General features: G+C 37.3%; 1 protein-coding gene across 3 annotated transcripts in view; it reads left to right on the top strand.

The window, feature by feature from the left end:
- The first annotated feature begins 553 nt into the window (after window positions 1–553).
- Window positions 554–19,797, top strand: part of LOC135109065 (RING finger and CHY zinc finger domain-containing protein 1-like) — a 103,180-nt gene continuing 83,936 nt past the window's right edge. For all 3 annotated transcript variants that reach the window (XM_064020089.1, XM_064020088.1, XM_064020090.1), the window contains exon 1: window positions 554–704. In XM_064020089.1, the coding sequence (XP_063876159.1) occupies window positions 621–704 (84 nt within the window). In that variant the 5' untranslated portion in view covers window positions 554–620. The remainder of the gene's footprint in view (window positions 705–19,797) is intronic.

Genomic DNA, 19,797 nt, shown 5'->3' with positions numbered 1-19,797 from the left:
AGGAAGTACTGGTATATATATATATATATATATATATATATATATATATATATATATATATATATATATATATATATATATATATATATATATATATATATATATATATATATATATATATATATATATATATATATATATATATATATATATATATATATATATATATATATATATATATATATATATATATATATATATATTATAGATTTATATACGAGACACTTAAAGAAAACAGGTCAAATGAAGCTTGGTTGAAGTCTATGTCATTGTTGCTAATCCGATATATATATATATATATATATATATATATATATATATATATATATATATATATATATATATATATATATATATATATATATATATATATATATATATATATATATATATATATATATATATATATATATATATATATATATATATATATATATATATATATATATATATATATATATATATATATATATATATATATATATATATATATATATATATATATATATATATATATATATATTATAGATTTATATACGAGACACTTAAAGAAAACAGGTCAAATGAAGCTTGGTTGAAGTCTATGTCATTGTTGCTAATCCGAACATAGTTAGATCATAATGGCCTTGCAAGACGCAGATGCAACAAGTTCCTCGCAATTTACGCTTGGGTGTGAACATTATCGACGGAAATGTAAACTAGTCGTAAGTATAAACCAAACACAGTATTTCAAGGCATATAATGGCCTAGTGGACCCACGGTGTGGCCACCAGGTGGTATGGTGCAGCTGGTGTTGTAGTTCTCCCATCACACACAAGCACCCATGTTATCCAAGGAACTACACACAAACATTATTCAAGCAGCTATACACATGTTACAGACTCACATTTTTCAGGAAGGCTCATAACCATATACAGTTTATCCTGGCAGCCTTACAGTGTTATCCAAGTTGCCACATAATTTATCCTGGCAGCCACACATCATTTAGGTAAATCTACCAATAGCGGCTCCCTCTGTATTCTATTTCCGCCCCTCTCCAGGAGTAACAAGCTTGGGGATTTAGTGAGAAAGCAGGTTTTTAGGGTGGGGAAAGCCAAAGTAGGCCAAATTCGGGATACCTTAAAAGTCTAAGAGAAAAAAAACCACCGTTGGGAGGAAACCTAAAAAATGGTCAACAAACAAGGAATATCGCCCTATCCACACTAATTTAACCTAACATTAATTAACTGGTCGGGTTGGGGGAGCTCCATCCCCCATCTGAACACCCCCTTAAGGACTTTAACTTAACCTAAAATATCCGGAGGCTTTGCCCCCTTGGACACCCTCTTAAGGACTGTAACCTAACCTAACCATTACCCAACTTAACATAAACTAGACAGGCCCTCCCTGAACCCCCCTTAAGGATTCTAACCTAACATTAACCTAAGTGAACCTAACATTACTTAACCTAACCTTAACTAGCCACATCCCCCCAAAATCCCCATTATGAATATTAATCTATCCTGATATTGCACCACCACACCAAACTAACAAAAATTATCATTGTGTGCAGGAAAAGTCAAGTAGACACAAATTGCAATCTGTGCACCTGAGTGATGCCATGATGAAGGTAGAACTGATGTGGCAGCTCCCATGCTACCTTTCATACCCTCACAGAGAACTACATGTCAACTAATTCCAGTATTTCTTGTTAAGAAGTCCATACCCCACATTCCAGCCCAACCCCTCACTAACCCCTCAAATAAGCTTTTTTCTTTTTTTTTTTTTTTTAGATATATATAGGAGGGACACTGGCCAAGGGCAACAAAAATCCAATAAAAAAAAAAATGCCCACTGAAATGACAGTCCCATAAAAGGGTCAAAGCAATCGTCAAAAATTGATGGATAAGTGTCTTGAAACCTCCCTCTTAAAGGAATTCAAGTCATTGTAAGGTGGAAATACAGAAGCAGGCAGGGAGTTCCAGAGTTTACCAGAGAAAGGGATGAATGATTGAGAATACTGGTTAACTCTTGCGTTAGAGAGGTGGACAGAATAGGGATGAGAGAAAGAAGAAAGTCTTGTGCAGCGAGGATGCGGGAGAGGGGAGGCATGCAGTTAGCAAGATCAGAAGAGCAGTTAGCATGAAAATAGTGGTAGAAGACAGCTGGAGATGCAACATTGCAGTGGTGAGAGAGAGGCTAAAGACAGTCAGTTAGAGGAGAGGAATTGATGAGACGAAAAGCTTTTGATTCCACCCTGTCTAGAAGAGCAGTATGAGTGGAACCCCCCAGACATGTGAAGCATACTCCATACATGGACAGATAAGGCCCTTGCATAGAGTTAACAGCTGGGGGGTGAGAAAAACTGGCAGAGACGTCTCAGAACACCTAACTTCATAGAAGCTGTTTTAGCTAGAGATGAGATGTGAAGCTTCCAGTTCAGATTATAAGTACAGACCGAGGATGTTCAGTGTAGAAGAGGGGGACAGTTGAGTGTCATTGAAGAAGAGGGGATAGTTGTCTGGAAGTTTGTGTTGAACTGATAGATGGAGGAATTGAGTTTTTGAGGCATTGAACAATACCAAGTTTGCTTGGGGGCCTGTGGGGAATTGTGTGTTTTGGGGGGGGGGATGAAAAACAAGTGAAATAAGGGCGTTCGAAAATCTAAGGAAATTTACTTGAATATTTAGAATTTCCCTAACCTTTCCTAATCCCTAGATCCCTCCTGCTTGGACGTTAATGTAACCTAGCATAACCTAACCTAGCTGGTGGGGCTGCGCCCCCCCCTGGACCACCCCCACAGGGACAATAACCTAACCTAATCTAACTTGTCCTAGCATAACCTAACCTAATCTAACCTGACCTAGCATAACCTAACCTAACATAACCTAACGTAACCTACCATAACCTAACCTAATGAGGGACTTCAAAAATTATACTGTTCTGCCTTGCCGGTGTGGTGTGGAGATTCTCAGGGCGATGTAACCTAACCTAATGAGGGACTTCAAAAATTATACCGTTATGCCTTGCCGGTGTGGTGTGGAGATTGTCAGGGCAATGGAGGTGGGTACAGTTTGGCGGCTTCCTTAATAAACACATAGAACCTCTTCCTTATGTCTGTATATCACATCTTAACCATTGTCGTTGCTAAATATCTCACATAGTGACTTCTTTTCCTGCTGAACACTGGCAGTGTTCACTTTACCTCCCTCCACTGGGTATCCATATTAACAAATGACAGTGAGTCTTTATCAGAACACCTGACACGTCTCTAAAAACAAATGAAAAGTGTAACTGAACTTAACATGGAAGGTCATAATTGGCGGCCTCAGGAATGCCCTCACAAGTGGCAACTCGTGATTGGAGGGATCAGCTGATAGATACCATGAAATCCTAATATGCTGCTACCCACAAATACCAGTTATAAACAAAAGAAAATCATTTCAGTGTTTACACTTGACTGGTGCAGAGCTTACTGGACTTAGAAAATATTGAATTTCTCCACACTTGCAAGTGCTGTTACAGTCATACTATACACGTGCCCCCCCCAATTTTTTTTTACATTTATAGCAAGGTCACTGAACCCTTCTCCATGACATATAAGTTTTGTGCTTGTAAGTAACACGGATGCGATATCCAGATTAACCCTAATTCCAAAGTACATAGGCCATTTGGATTAGTGACACTACTTGCAGTACAAATGTGTCATATACAAAACCCTATTTTATTACATGTTAATATGGCAATTAATTTGCATCCTCTGCAACAAAAATATCAGTCAATAATACATTGATGAATAAAATACCTGCTACAGGACTCATTTCTGTGGCAACATAATGCAGTCACAGCAACTGTATACCAACATACTAACACATACATTACACTGTATCCATCCAAGCGATCTTCATTGGTATGCACTTCAAATTTGTGGTGCGGCACAACATGAATCACATTACTGTAATGTAACCATGTGTGTCCTCAAAACAAAACCACTAGATGTGTTGTATGGTGAGTATTCTTCACCATATGTGCATAATTTAGCTGATCCTTGAGGAGCTGCTATTGTTAAGATTAATCCATAAGGTATCCTGCCACTCATATACATATGCTGGTCCCCCACTCATCGCTGGTAGTAGGGGATAGCAATCACCATGATGAGCGAAATTTAGCAATATTTTTCCATCCTCCCTAAAGAGACCCAGAAATGACATTTCAACACCTTGCAACCTCCTAAAAAGGTCTGTGTTGGCCAGTAACTTTAATGTACTGTGTTATACTATATAACTGTACAGTATACAGTACAAACTGTGCACTTTAGTAAAGGAAAATACTGTATAGTTTACAGTACACTTTTGAAAAGACTGCCTAGGGAACTTCAGCAGCAACAAGAGTCAGTCAGCTCATGCTTGTTGCCATGAATTAACTAACACCTCCTCTTCCTCCAAGCCCTCAAATCCCTCTTCAACCCTGGCCTGCCTTGCCAGTTACACAGTTCTTTTGACTGCCAGCTGTATCTGCTCCTCTGGGTCAAGCCCTTCAAAATCTCGAACAGCAGGCTGAGTGCAAAAGAGTGTGTACACATGATGGTGGCTGTAGCTGGAATAAGGTTGTGGGCTGGGTGGGCCAGTGGTGCGGTGCACAAATCTGATCTATGAAAAGAGAGGGGAGCAAATAAAAAAGATAAATAAATATTCAAAACCAATAACTGCATAAAAATGGGCTGCATTGATCAAATCAATGATGAGTTTGGATCCATTGTAATTTGTCCGATATATATTATTAGAAAAACATCTAACTGGCACGAAAAAGGAATGCACCACTAGGAAGAAGACATTTTTCAAAGACACTTTTGTTGCAGCTTACTCCGTTAGTATTAGTGCTGATAGGGAATTGCTCTAAACATAGTGAATTTTTCCCACGGCTTTCTGAAGGGCAAGTGTGCTGATTTTGCATGTTCAAGATGGGGTAAAGTTAGCTTAGGTTAGGCTTAGTTAGGTTTGATTAGGTTACCTTGGGTTAGGTATGGTTTCATTAGGTTAGGTTAGGAATGTATTAAACCATATATTGGTGTTTATGAAACAAAATACAGAGGTAAGGAAAAATTCCCTTCATTCAGGGAAATTTTTAGGGAATTTCCCTAAACAGAACATTTTTCCTAAGGCTTTCCGATAGGCAAGCATGCTTATTTCATGTTCTAGGCACAAAAATATAATGATTGATACATTTATTACTTAAAGTCACACTCAGGGTTTTCTCTAAATTTACCATTTATCATGGCAGCCATACACATAATTTATCCTGGCAGTCATACATATAATTTATCATTCCATTTGAATTAGTGACACTATGTGCAGTACAAATATGTCATGCACAAACCCCATTTGATTACATATTAATATGACAATTCATATGCAATATATACACATATAATTTGTCCTGGCAGCCATACATATAATTTATCCTGGTAGCCACACATATAGTTTATCATGGCAGCCATACATATAATTTGTCCTGGCAGCCATACATATAATTTATTTATGGCAGCTATACATATAATTTAATTTATCCTGGCAGCTATACACATATTTTATCCTTGCAGCCTTATACATATTTGTTAGGCAGTCTTTAAAGTTCAGATAGATTAGTATTTTATAGGTAAATTTGATCCTATAAAATAGTAAATCCTTGTTTTTTCTGGATCTTGTCACTTCAAGTGTTTTGATATTTGGACTAGGTTGACAAATTTAGAAATTATGTTTATAAAATTTTGAATATTTAATGAGTATTGGGGGCAAAAGGTCTTGGTTTAAAAGGTTAACCAGGTCTGGTTTAATTGAATTTTTTAATAACTTTTTGATTGTTAGTAACAGTGAGGGGACTTTCCACATAGTTTTGGGAAAGTGTTACAGGTGTTGAAACTGAATATGGGGCAGTGAGTCATTTGTTTTTCAAAGTAAATGATTGGTATTATTGCAGTTTTTTTTTTTCCTTTTACAGTACAGTATATACAAAGTCTTGGATCTCATAGCTTGTAATATTTTGAATCCTTGCTTAACTTGTTGAAAATGAGTAATTGTATTGGTAACAAACCTTGAAGATTTAAGAATAATGGCTGTTTTGAAGAGGTGGCACATGGGCTGAAATTGCTTAACACATTCTTAAAAAAAAAAAAAAGTAGACATAACATCATCTGCAACCTTGTGATTCTTTATATTCACTATAGTGTAAATTTTATTGTGAAATGTGGCATTCATGAAGTGTTTGTGTTGTAAAAAATTCAGATACATGATTTTATTAAGTAATAAATTATGATTACTTTAGTTTTGTTATTTTTATTATAATTATTTTTTTTTTCCTTTTGTTCATGATTAGGATTAGGTTATGATTATAATCACATTTTGGTGTGATTATTTATAAAAGATAATGATTAGCAATTATTAAGTACAATGCCTAAATAGGTAGCAAACTACATCTATTATATTATGTGCACTGTTCCATATTTGAGTACTATAACATAACCGTTTAAATCACTTACTAACTAATAGTATTAAAAACATACATTGTATGTAAGAGGTTTTATTTGTTTTTGCCTTACAGTACATAATACATTACTTCTATGAATTTATTTCATATCATGATCACAGGTTTTCACAGCAATAATGAAAACAAAGTATTTCTCTGAAAAAAATATAGAACTTGTTATACACATGATTTCATATGGGCTAGATTATTTCTCATGTAATGTCTAATTTACTCTATGTTGGTTACACTTGATAAACATCAATGCCTCAAAGCAAACATCAGTCATTATGCATCATTCAGGACAAAAGACTCCCAGCAATAGAGAAAGTCTTTCAACTGGATCTGGTCAGTTTAACTTATCAAGCTTGGCTGGATCAACATTCAGAAGGGAGCGAAGCATCTTGTTAATGCTGTTCCATCAAGTTGCATTTTTGGCCTGAGATCTGCATTCACCTTCGAGAATGTCAGATGCCAGTGCAGAATGAAGAATGTGTGATACTAGATGTAAGGCTTTTCCAGTGACTCCTGATACAAGCCCTGCTTCTTTGCACACCCCAGCAGCCTGTGCACGTACAAGCATGTTGTTTGCCTTACATAGCCAGCATCATATGCATGTACAAACACGTTTGGTGATACAGTACTACAACACAGACACACACACACACACACACACACACACACAATGATAGACAGTTCCACGATTGATACATACATTACAGTGATTACACAGACAGCGTGTTTCATATGTAACCCTGGCAGCAATCATTTTTACCAGTACTGCATTTCAAGTCTGCTGAAACATGTATGGGCTTTGTGTGCATTTGACTGGTACTTGTATATACGGGAGACAAACAAGTAAAAACATGAGATGGTGCTAAGCTTTCAAAACATACTTGGACTTGAAAATGAAGTGCTTCATGGAAATTATAAAGAAATAATCACATTTTAATCATTGATTATTATCAAGAAAAATATGATTATGATTTGATTAATTAGATGAGTTATCTACTTCTTGATTGTGATTTGATGATGATTAAATAATCAGAACCCTGGATTATGATTTTTTGATTAGTAATCATGATCATGTCCATATCTACTGAGCTACACTCATGTGGTCATGTCTCCATATCTACATTTGTTCAGTTTTTCCTTGAAGTTGTGCACACTCACTGCCGATACTACATCCTCACTGAGCATGATCCAAACTTCTATATCTCTCTGAGGAAAATTGTATTTTCCTTCTTTTAGTATTTTGCTGTGTCCTTGTGTGTATCTGGTATTTCCTACTTCTCTTAGTAGCAGTTTCTCATTATCTATTTCTTTAACTTACTCCACAATTTATAAATTAGTATTAAGTCTCCTCTTTCTCTTACATGTTCCAGTGTTGGCAGATTCATTTCCTTTAAACTGTCTTCATATGTTAATTCTTCCAGTTCTGGAACCATCTTTGTTGCCATCCATTGTATCCTTTCTAATTTTTTTTTTTTTTACATATTTCTTCTTATTGGGAGACTACACTGATTCAGCATATTCCAACTTTGGTCTAATCATGGTGGTAATTATTTTTCTCATCATATCTTTATTCATGTAATGGAAAGTTGTTCCAATATTTCTCACAACTTTATATGCATTTCTGAATATCTTTTCTGCATGCTTCTCCAACTGTTGACTATCTTGTATTATCACTCACTGATCTTTCTCTTCTTATACTTTTATTATTTCTTCATTTCCCATTTTGTGTGTTCATTTTGGTCCCTTTTCACTTTTCCCATTTTCATTACTTGACATTTTTTCACATTAATTTCCATCTCCATTTCTTACTCCAGTCCCAGATTTTATTCAAATCTCTTTTGTAGAATCTCACATTGTTGTTTTTATATGTTTTTATAACTTTGCATCATCTCTTAACTCTACTCCTTCTGGCATATCATTTATATAGATCAGGAAAAGTATTGGTACCAGCACTGATCCTTGTACTCTATTATCTACATTTCTCCATTTCAGTTTAACATCTTTTACTACCATTCTCATTTTTCATTCAAGTAATTTTCCATCCAATATTTTCTTTTTTTTTAATCCTATATTTTCTAATTTCCATAATAACCTGTTGTGGGGAACTTTGTCAATTTTTTTTTTTTTTTTTTTTTTTTTTTTTTTTTTTTTTTTTTTTTTTTATATAGATCTAAATACACAGTCTACTCATCCATCCCTCTCCTGTGTTATATCAGCCACTCTTGAATAATGGCTCATCATATTGGTTACACATGATCCCTTTTGTCTAAAGCCATACTGTTTTTCTTTTAAATTATATTATGTTTTTCTAGAAATTCTGTCCACTGCTTCTTTATCACTTTTTCATAGATCTTACATACTATGCTAGTCATTGGTACTGGTCTATAGTTTAGTAGTTCTTTTTTTTCACTTTTATAAATTGCTCTCTTCCATTCTTTAGGCACTCTTCCATTTGGTAATGAGCACTTTAATATGTCATACTGGTTCAATTAATTGTTTCCTGCACTCTTTTAAAATGAAACCTGATATTCCATTGGTTCTGTTGCTTTTCTCTCTCCCAGTTCCTTCATCATTTTATAAACTTCTTTAATTACTATAATTTCCCACATTTGTTTTTCTGTCTTCTCATCTTGTGGTTCTTTAAATTCTGATTCTTCTTTGAAAACTTGTTGAAACTTTTTGTTTAACAATTCACTCATGTCTTTTGGGTCTTCATGTTTCATTTCCTTCCTTCAATCTTTCTAGTTTTTCTTTGAGTTTATTTATTTATTTATTTATTTTTTTGTTTATGAATCTGTAGAACAGCTTTGGTCCATACTGGCACTTTTCAACTATATCCTTTTCATATCCTTTCTCTTCCTCTCTCCTTATTTTCACATTTTCATTTCTTGCTATCTTAAAGTCTTCTTTATTTTTATGATTTTGATTTCTTTTCATTCTTATCCATGCTTAATTTTTTTTTTTTCCCACTTGTGTCTTGCATTAAACCATACCCATTTTCTTTTTTCTTTATGGTCTATATAATGGGACATACTTATTCACTCCAGTCTCATATATTTCCATGAAATGTGTATTTACCTAGTTGTATTTACCTAGTTGTATAATACAGGGTCCGAGCCAAAGCTCAATTAGTCCTGTCTCCATACCCGAATTTGTCCAATTTCTCTTTAAACATGTGCACACTCTTTGCCGCAACTACCTCTTCTTTTAAGTTATTCCATATTTCAACCGTTCGATGCGGAAAGCTGTATTTCTTAATATCTCCCAAACAATGACTCTTCTTTAATTTCTTCATATGTCCCCTTGTACGTCTATCTCCTTCCTCCACTTTTACAACTAGGTCATCTCTGTCTATCTTCTCCATGCCATTTACTAATTTGAACATTGTTATCAGGTCTCCTCTTTCCCTTCTTTCTTGCAGTGTTGGTAATCCAATTTCTTCCAGTCTTTCCTCGTAACTTAGGTCTTCCAATTCAGGTATAATTTTCGTAGCTGTTCTTTGTATTCTTTCCAATTTCCTTATATCTTTCTTTTTGTGTGGAGACCATACCACTGCTGCGTATTCCAGTTTGGGACGTATCATGTGTGTTATGATTTTCTTCATCATTTCTTTGTCTAGGTAATTAAATGCCACCCTGATATTTGCTAGCAAATTATATGTAGAGCCAAATATTCCATTGATGTGTTTTTCTGGTGAAAGCGTGTCTTGAATTATTACTCCCAAGTCTTTTTCTTCTTTGCTCTTTGGTATTGTGATACCTCCCATCTTATACTCCCATGAAGGTCTCCTTTTACTTCTTCCCATCTCCATTACATGGCACTTCTTTATATTGAATTCTAATTTCCATCGTTTACTCCATTCATAAATTCTATCAATATCCCTCTGTAGTTCCTCACAATCCTCTTGGTTCTTTATTACTTTCATCAATTTTGCATCATCTGCAAACATATTAATGTAGCTATTTAAACCCACCGTCATATCATTTATATAGACCTGAAACATTATAGGTGCCAACACAGACCCTTGTGGTACTCCGCTTGTTACTTCACACCAACTTGATTTATTATCTCTGATTACTGTACTCATTTCCCTACCTTGGAGATAATCCTTCATCCACTTAAGTATTTTTCCTTTTAGCCCTCCTCGATGTTCCAGTTTCCATACGAGTCTTTTATGTGGAACTGTATCAAAAGCTTTTTTCAGATCTAAATAGACAGCATCAACCCAACCATCTCTCTCTTGTAGTTTATCTATTACTCTTGTATAAAAGCTCAGTAAGTTTGTTACGCAAGATCTCTCTTTCCTGAAACCGAATTGTTTTTCTGTTATTATATTTTCTTGTTCAAGATATTGCACCCATCTGTTTTTAATGACTATTTCACAGAGTTTACTTACAATACTCGTGAGTGAGACTGGTCTGTAATTCAGTGGTTCCATTTTATTACCTCCTTTGTATAACAGTACTATATTTGCTCTCTTCCATTCCTTTGGTACTTTTCCTTCCTTTAAAGAACTGTTAATTATCTCCCATATTGGTTCTTCCAATTCCTCTCTACATTCTTTCAATATCCATCCATTTACTTCGTCTGGCCCCATCGCCTTCCTAGTATCTAGCTCTTCCAGTAGTCTTTTAATTTCTTTTCTTTCCACTTGTATGTTTGCTATTCCTTTCTGTTGTTCCTCATCTCCCAGTGATGCAAAGACAGTTTCTCTTGTAAATACAGACTTAAAGCTTTTATTCAATATCTCAGCCATCTCTTGTGTGGTTTCATAAATTTCTCCATTTTTCTTCAGCTTTGTAATGGTATCTCTATGCTTTATTTTTCCATTTACATATCTATAGAAAAGTTTGGGTTCTTCTTTACACTTTCCAACTACATCTCTTTCAAAATTTCTTTCTTCTTCTCTTCTTATTTTAACATTATCATTTCTAGCTGTCCTGTATTCTTCTCTATTTATCTCATTCCATTGTTTCCTCATTTTTTTCCATGCCCTCTCCTTTTTCTTTTTTGCCTCTGCACACTTTGCATTAAACCACACTTTCTTATTTTCTTTTACCTTATATCTTGGCACATATCTTTCAACACCTTCTCTAAACTTGCTTAAAAACACTTCATATTTTTTCTGCACCTCCATACCTCTTAATAAATTATTCCAATCAAGCTTTCCGTAGAATTTCTTTAACCCTGTAAAGTCTGCCTTAGCATAATTTTTTCTCATTTTTATATTCCTCATTGAATTTTGGCACTTCTTCTTTGATCTCTATCTCCATCTTCACATGATCACTTTTTCCCACTGGACACAAATATTCTATACTTGGTTCATTTTCTGGCTTTTTTGTAAAAACCAAGTCTAGTAGCGATGGTTCATCTTCCCCTCTGTACCTAGTATTTTCTTTCACCCATTGATCCATCGTGTTTACCATCATAGTCTGTAAAAATTCTTCACTCCATGTACTGGCAATCCCTGTCACCTCCATCTCCCCCTAGTTTATCTCTTTGCTATTAAAATCTCCTACTAGTAACACCTTGTTTCTTATCTTTAGCATGTCATCTATACTTTTTATGAACTCGCTTTGCATGTGCTTATAATCATCAGTCCCCCAAGTGTTGGTCTTTGGAGGCATGTATGCAACAATAATTTTTCTGCTTTCTTGTCCTTGGATCTTGATCTCCACACTCAATGTTTCTGACCTCCCTTCACCATATTCCACTGTTTCTATCAAGATGTTTTTTCTTACTAGAATCATCACTCCTCCCCCTCCCTTATTCTTTCTGTCTCTTCTCCATGTGTTATATCCTTCTTCTTCAAATTCAACATTAATCTCCCTTGTTAGTTTTGTTTCCGTAATGCATGCCACTTCTGGTTTCTTTTCATGTAAATAATCTCTTAGTTCCCTTAGGCTGGACACTAATCCATCTATGTTTGTATACATAACTTTAATTTTATTTATTGTGGACACATTTCTTTTGTGTTCTCTCTTTGTTGTCTTACTTCTTGCTCCGCATTCTTTAACCACCATTTCCTCATTTTCATGTCTATCACTCTCCATATATATCTTTCTGCCTGTTCCTGTGTTCTCTCTTCGTTTTTTGTCTTGGCCTCCTCTTTTAACTCTTTCACCTTGTTTCTTTCCTCCTCATTCATTTCTCTTCTTATATATATATCCTTCATACCCTCTATCTTTCTTAACAAACTCGTTCTTCTCAGGATGTATTCGGCTGCCACTTGGGTATTAAGTCTTATTTTCATGGGACGTTTCCCCCCTTCTGAATATTTCCCAGTCCTGTACACTTCTTCTATTTGTATATCCGTTTCATCTCCTTCTTCTACAGTTTTCCTAATGATTTCTTTTGCTCTTTGTAATTCTTCTCTTTCTCTTAGAACTTTATTTGATATGGTCTTCTCTTAATCCCCAAACACCATCAGGCACATCTTTTTTTGTACCGTATCCCTTACTATGTTATCTTTTTCCTTAATGATTTTCACTACTTTTTTCGCCATCTCTTTATCATGTTCTTCTTGCTGTTTTCTTATTATTTCTGTCATATCTATCTGTGTGTCATATCATATCTGTGTGTATGTGTGTGTGTGTGTGTGTGTGTGTGTGTGTGTGTGTGTGTGTGTGTGTGTGTGTGTGTGTGTATTTACCTAGTTGTATTTACCTAGTTGTACTTTATGGGAAAAGAGCTATGCTCATGCTGTCCCATCCCCATATCTTTTAATATCCAACTTAGCCTTAAATCGATGTATACTTTCTGCATTTACTATCTCCTCATCCAGACTATTCCATACATCAATACTTCTATATTGGAAACTATACTTTTTGACGTCTCTTCTACAAGCACTCCTCTTCAGCCTCTTCCCATGTCCTCTTGTGTCCCGTGTGCCCCAGACCATTAAGTCACTCCGGTCCACCTCCTCTACTCCCTCATATGCTTTATACAGTAAAATCCCTCTCATCCAGCATTCGAGTATCCGGCAGCTTCAAGTATCTGGCACTTTTTTCCCCGAGCCTTAAAATCAATAAAAAATCAATGTGTACTCATAAAATCAATTAAAATTCCCGCACGAGGCATACTTTGTCCCCTCACCACCAGAGCGCAGTGCTTTGCACCACCTGCGGCCCACTGCACTGTGTTTACTCAGTGACTCAGTCCTGCGTGTGCACTGTTTATCGCCTGATGCCTTCATCATGCCTAAAGTTGTAGAAAAGAGGAAGCGTGTTGTGCTTACACTTAAGCAGCTGATCAGATCAGCTGCTGATTAAGATCAGCTGATCTTTGTTATGGTAAGATGTTTGAGTGTAGGGTGGTGATTTTGGACATAATTTCACTTCTATTCAAGTATCTGGCAATATTCAAGTATCCAGCATGTCGGCAGTCCCGTTAATGCCGGATAAGAGGGATTTTACTGTATATCGCAATCAATTCTCCCCTTTCTCTCCTCTTTTCCAACATTGGTAGATGTAGCCTTCCTAGTCTCTCTTCATATGACAAATCCCTGATACTTGGTACCATCTTCATAGCTGTTCTCTGAACTCTCTCCAACTTCCTTATATCCTTTTTCTTGTATGGCAACCACATTACTGGTGCATATTCTAGTCTAGGTCTTATCAGTGACACAATCATCTTCCTGACCATCTCTTCATCCATATATGCAAAGACCTGCCTTATTCTTCTCAACAAGTTATAGGTTTCTCCTGTAATTTTGCTAATGTGTCTCTCCTGGGTCAGCTTCCCAGTCACTGTAACACTGAGATCCTTTTCCTCTTCTGCTCCACTCAACCTTACACCATTCAACACATAATTTCCTTTTACTCTTCTTGTACTTTTTCCAAATTCTATTACCTTACACTTCTTTAAATTAAATTCCATTTCCCATCTATAACTCCACTCTGATATCTTGTTCAGGTCTTCTTGTAACGTTCCACCGTCCTCTGCACTCTCAACTTTCTTCAGCAACTTTGCATCATCCGCAAAAAGGCTCATGTAGCTGTTCACGCTCTCTGTCATATCATTTATATAGACTGCAAACATGATTGGTGCAAGTACTGAGCCTTGGGATACTCCACTTATGACTTCCCTCCATGATGATTTTTTATCTTTTATCACCGTTCTCATTTCTCTGTTTGTCAAGAAATTTTCCATCCATCTCAGCAGGCCCCCCCTTAGTCCACCATTATGCTTCAACTTCCATAACAATTTCCTGTGTTGCACTTTATCAAAGGCCTTCTTCAGGTCTAAATAAACACTATCAGCCCATCCAACTCTTTCTTGCATTATATCCACCACTCTAGAATAAAAACTCAGTTTGTAACACACAATCTCCCTCTCCTAAATCCAAATTGTTGCTTTATTATCACTTCATTTCCTTCTAGGTACTACATCCATTTATCCTTCACTAATCTTTCACACATTTTGCACACCACACTTGTTAGGTGTGTGTGTGTGTGTGTGTGTGTGATTGACCTACAGTCGTCTGCTGGTCACCCAGCCAGTTGCTTCCCTATAGAGAGGGCTCAGAGGTCCCGCTCACTGATCTTTGGGTAGGACTGAGACCACACACACCACACACCGGAACAGCAAAGTCACCGAAACAGCCCCTCAGGTTACATCTTGTACCTACTTGCCGCATTGAACAATACTAAGTTTGCTCTGCCCAGATCAGAAATATTAGAGAGATCAGAAGTCAGGCATTCTGTGGCTTCCCTGTGTGAACTGTTTACTTCCTGAAGGGTTGGACATCTATGAAAAGATGTGGAAAAGTGCAGGTAGTATCAGCAAATTTAAACCTGTCTTGAATAATAATATGATTTTTTTTCTTTTTCCCCCCCAAACTGCTTGCTATGTCAATGTGACCAGAGTCCTGCTTTCAGGCAAGACAGTCCTGTTTTTTCAATGTCTGTCCCACTTATAACAAAATGTCCTGCTCTTTTAATGTCTGTCCTACTCTTTCATGATCATCCCACTTCAAATGGAAAACTGATATCTAATCAAACTTTACTATTTCCCTAGCTGTTTAATAACTTTGTGGTGTATTCATCAAGTACCCTCATGTCACTATAATATAGGTTTGATACATGTCACACTCAGTCACTACTGCCAACTACTGCCTAGACTGGTGGGCCAACAGTGGATGCCAGTGTCTGCTTCCTTAGTGCAAGGCATGCATACATTGCTTTCCTAGACTGAATTCAGAGCTAACTATAACTCCTAAATCTTTTTTGTACACTGAACCTACCAGAGTTTCATTGTTTATTGTGTACCTACTGTTACCTACTATTGTCTACCTACACTAAAGCTGACCCTACACGATCAATATTATTGCACAATATTCCGTGTTGTACACTATTATTGACAGTGAAGGGGCAGTATTGAAGAATAACACTATGTTGAAGACATCAAAAATATTGCACAATAAAAATGAGTCAGTATATTGTGTCAATAATATTGATCGTGTAGGGTCCACTTAAGTACTTTGCATTTGTTGATATTAAACTACATTTGTTGATATTAAACTACATTTGTTGATATTAAACTGTCATTTGTTGATATTAAACTGCAATTTGTTGATATTAAATTGCCTGGCCTGTAAGATATTTTCTTTGGGAGAACAATAATCTTGCTTTCCTTGTAGTCTTATCAGCCACATTCTCATCCTCACTTAACACATAACACTCTGGATCCTCATTGTCAATGTTCATCCACTCACTGACATTCTCTGGGCAAACCTTATTCTCATCAGTCTTGTTGAAGGCTATCCTTCATTGTTCCTTTGTGAAACTTCCAAGGCCTGTCTCTTCCTGCAGCTGCTGTATATTATGAGTGTTAAGCATTACATTTATCCCATGCACCAGATAATGAACAGTCACATTTTTTTTTTTTTTTTTTATGTAAGAAGGACACTGGCCAAGGGCAACAAAAATCAATAAAAAAAATGCCCACTGAAATGCCAGTCCCGTAAAAGGGTCAAGGCAGTGGTCAAAAATTGATCAATAAGTGTCTTGAAACCTCCCTCTTGAAGGAATTCAAGTCATAGGAAGGTGGAAATACAGAAGCAGACAGGGAGTTCCAGAGTTTACCAGAGAAAGGGATGAATGATTGAGAATACTGGTTAACTCTTGCGTTAGAGAGGTGGACAGAATAGGGGTGAGAGAAAGAAGAAAGTCTTGTGCAGCGAGGCCGCGGAAGGAGGGGAGGCATGCAGTTAGCAAGATCAGAAGAGCAATTAGCAATAGCAATTAGAAAATAGCGGTAGAAGACAGCTAGATATGCAACATTGCGGCGGTGAGAGAGAGACTGAAGACAGTCAGTTAGAGGAGAGGAGTTGATGAGACGAAAAGCTTTTGATTCCACCCTGTCTAGAAGAGCAGTATGAGTGGAACCCCCCCAGACATGTGAAGCATACTCCATACATGGACGGATAAGGCCCTTGTACAGAGTTAGCAGCTGGGGGGGTGAGAAAAACTGGCGGAGACGTCTCAGAACACCTAACTTCATAGAAGCTATTTTAGCTAGAGATGAGATGTGAAGTTTCCAGTTCAGATTATAAGTAAAGGACAGACCGAGGATGTTCAGTGTAGAAGAGGGGGACAGTTGAGTGTCATTGAAGAAGAGGGGATAGTTGTCTGGAAGGTTGTGTCGAGTTGATAGATGGAGGAATTGAGTTTTTGAGGCATTGAACAATACCAAGTTTGCTCTGCCCCAATCAGAAATTTTAGAAAGATCAGAAGTCAGGCGTTCTGTGGCTTCCCTGCATGATATGTTTACCTCCTGAAGGTTTGGACGTCTATGAAAAGACGTGGAAAAGTGCAGGGTGGTACCATCAGCGTAGGAGTGGATAGGACAAGAAGTTTGGTTTAGAAGATCATTAATGAATAATAAGAAGAGAGTTGGTGACAGGACAGAACCCTGAGGAACACCACTGTTAATAGATTTAGGAGAAGAACAGTGACCGTCTACCACAGTAGCAATAGAACGGTCAGAAAGGAAACTTGAGATGAGGTTACAGAGAGAAGGATAGAAACCGTAGGAGGGTAGTTTGGAAATCAAAGCTTTGTGCCAGACTCTATCAAAAGCTTTTGATATGTCCAAGGCAACAGCAAAAGTTTCACCAAAATCTCTAAAAGAGGATGACCAAGACTCAGTAAGGAAAGCCAGAAGATCACCAGTAGAGCGGCCTTGACGGAACCCATACTGGCGATCAGATAGAAGGTTGTGAAGTGATAGATGTTTAAGAATCTTCCTGTTCAGGATAGACTCAAAAACTTTAGATAGGCAGGAAATTAAAGCAATAGGACGGTAGTTTGAGGGATTAGAACGGTCACCCTTTTTAGGAACAGGTTGAATGTAGGCAAACTTCCAGCAAGAAGGAAAGGTAGATGTTGACAGACAAAGCTGAAAGAGTTTGACTAGGCAAGGTGCAAGCACGGAGGCACAGTTTCGGAGAATAATAGGAGGGACCCCATCAGGTCCATAAGCCTTCCGAGGGTTTAGGCCAGCGAGGGCATGGAAAACATCATTGCGAAGAATTGTAATACGTGGCATGAAGTAGTCAGAGGGTGGAGGAGAGGGAGGAACAAGCCCAGAATTGTCCAAGGTAGAGTTTTTAGCAAAAGTTTGAGCAAAGAGTTCAGCTTTAGAAATAGATGTGATAGCAGTGGTGCCATCTGGTTGAAGTAGAGGAGGGAAAGAAGAAGAAGCAAAGTTATTGGAGATATTTTTGGCTAGATGCCAGAAATCACGAGGGGAGTTAGATCTTGAAAGGTTTTGACATTTTCTGTTAATGAAGGAGTTTTTGGCTAGTTGGAGAACAGACTTGGCATGGTTCTGGGCAGAAATATAAAGTGCATGAGATTCTGGTGATGGAAGGCTTAAGTACCTTTTGTGGGCCACCTCTCTATCATGTATAGCACGAGAACAAGCTGTGTTAAACCAAGGTTTAGAATTAGAAGGTTTAGGACAAGAAAAAGAGTGAGGAATGTACGCCCCCATGCCAGACACTATCACCTCTGTTATGCGCTCTGCACACAAAGACGGGTCTCTGACACGGAAGCAGTAGTCATTCCAAGGAAAATCAGCAAAATACCTCCTCAGGTCCCTCCAACTGGCAGAGGCAAAACGCCAGAGGCACCTTCGCTTAGGGGGATCCTGAGGAGGGATTGGAGTGATAGGACAAGATAAAGATATGAGATTGTGATCGGAGGAGCCCAACGGAGAAGAAAGGGTGACAGCATAAGCAGAAGGATTAGAGGTCAGGAAAAGGTCAAGAATGTTGGGCGTATCTCCAAGACGGTCAGGAATGCGAGTAGGGTGTTGCACCAATTGCTCTAGGTCATGGAGGATAGCAAAGTTGTAGGCTAGTTCACCAGGATGGTCAGTGAAGGGAGAGGAAAGCCAAAGCTGGTGGTGAACATTGAAATCTCCAAGAATGGAGATCTCTGCAAAAGGGAAGAGGGTCAGAATGTGCTCCACTTTGGAAGTTAAGTAGTCAAAGAATTTCTTATAGTCAGAGGAGTTAGGAGAGAGGTATACAGCACAGATAAATTTAGTATGAGAGTGACTCTGTAGTCGTAGCCAGATGGTGGAAAACTCGGAAGATTCAAGAGCGTGGGCACGAGAGCAGGTTAAGTCATTGCGCACATAAACGCAGCATCCAGCTTTGGATCGAAAATGAGGATAGAGAAAGTAGGAGGAAACAGAAAAGGGGCTACTGTCAGTTGCCTCAGACACCTGAGTTTCAGTGAGGAAAAGAAGATCCCAAATGATCCCAAATTATTCTAATGTTGAGCACTATGTTATACATGTTATATATGTTATGTCTTCCAGGGCTCCTCTGCCATCTGGTGTCTTTTCCTTCAAGTTCCAGCTCTACCATCATGATGGTCCCCAGCCTCAGCCTCCTATAATGTTTTATTTTTTTATGGTACTAGTAATACCCTGATTCATGGGCTGCAGCATGGAGGTGGTGCTGACTGGCAGGAACATTATTTTTATCTTGTCATTGGGGTGGTGAGGATATCCTCACCTCGGCCAATAGGAGCAGATCCCTGATCTTGTTTGGTTTCACATCATGAAGCCTTTTCTGGAATGCCTTAACAGAGATATCAAACCTTAAAAAAAAACAGTCTTTGGTGATACACCCAGTAAACTATACCTTCATGTTACTCTTATAGATCACTGGCAAATTATTCTTTTGCTCTCATTATCTGGGATTGTTTTACCTTCCCCACAACTGTAAACTTAATTCTATGAGAAGCATCAGTATGTATTGGCATGCAG

This window comes from Scylla paramamosain, chromosome 18 (genome assembly GCF_035594125.1).
Source record: "Scylla paramamosain isolate STU-SP2022 chromosome 18, ASM3559412v1, whole genome shotgun sequence".
Classification (NCBI taxonomy): Eukaryota; Metazoa; Arthropoda; class Malacostraca; order Decapoda; family Portunidae; genus Scylla; species Scylla paramamosain.
This window is presented reverse-complemented; position numbering and strand designations above follow the sequence as displayed.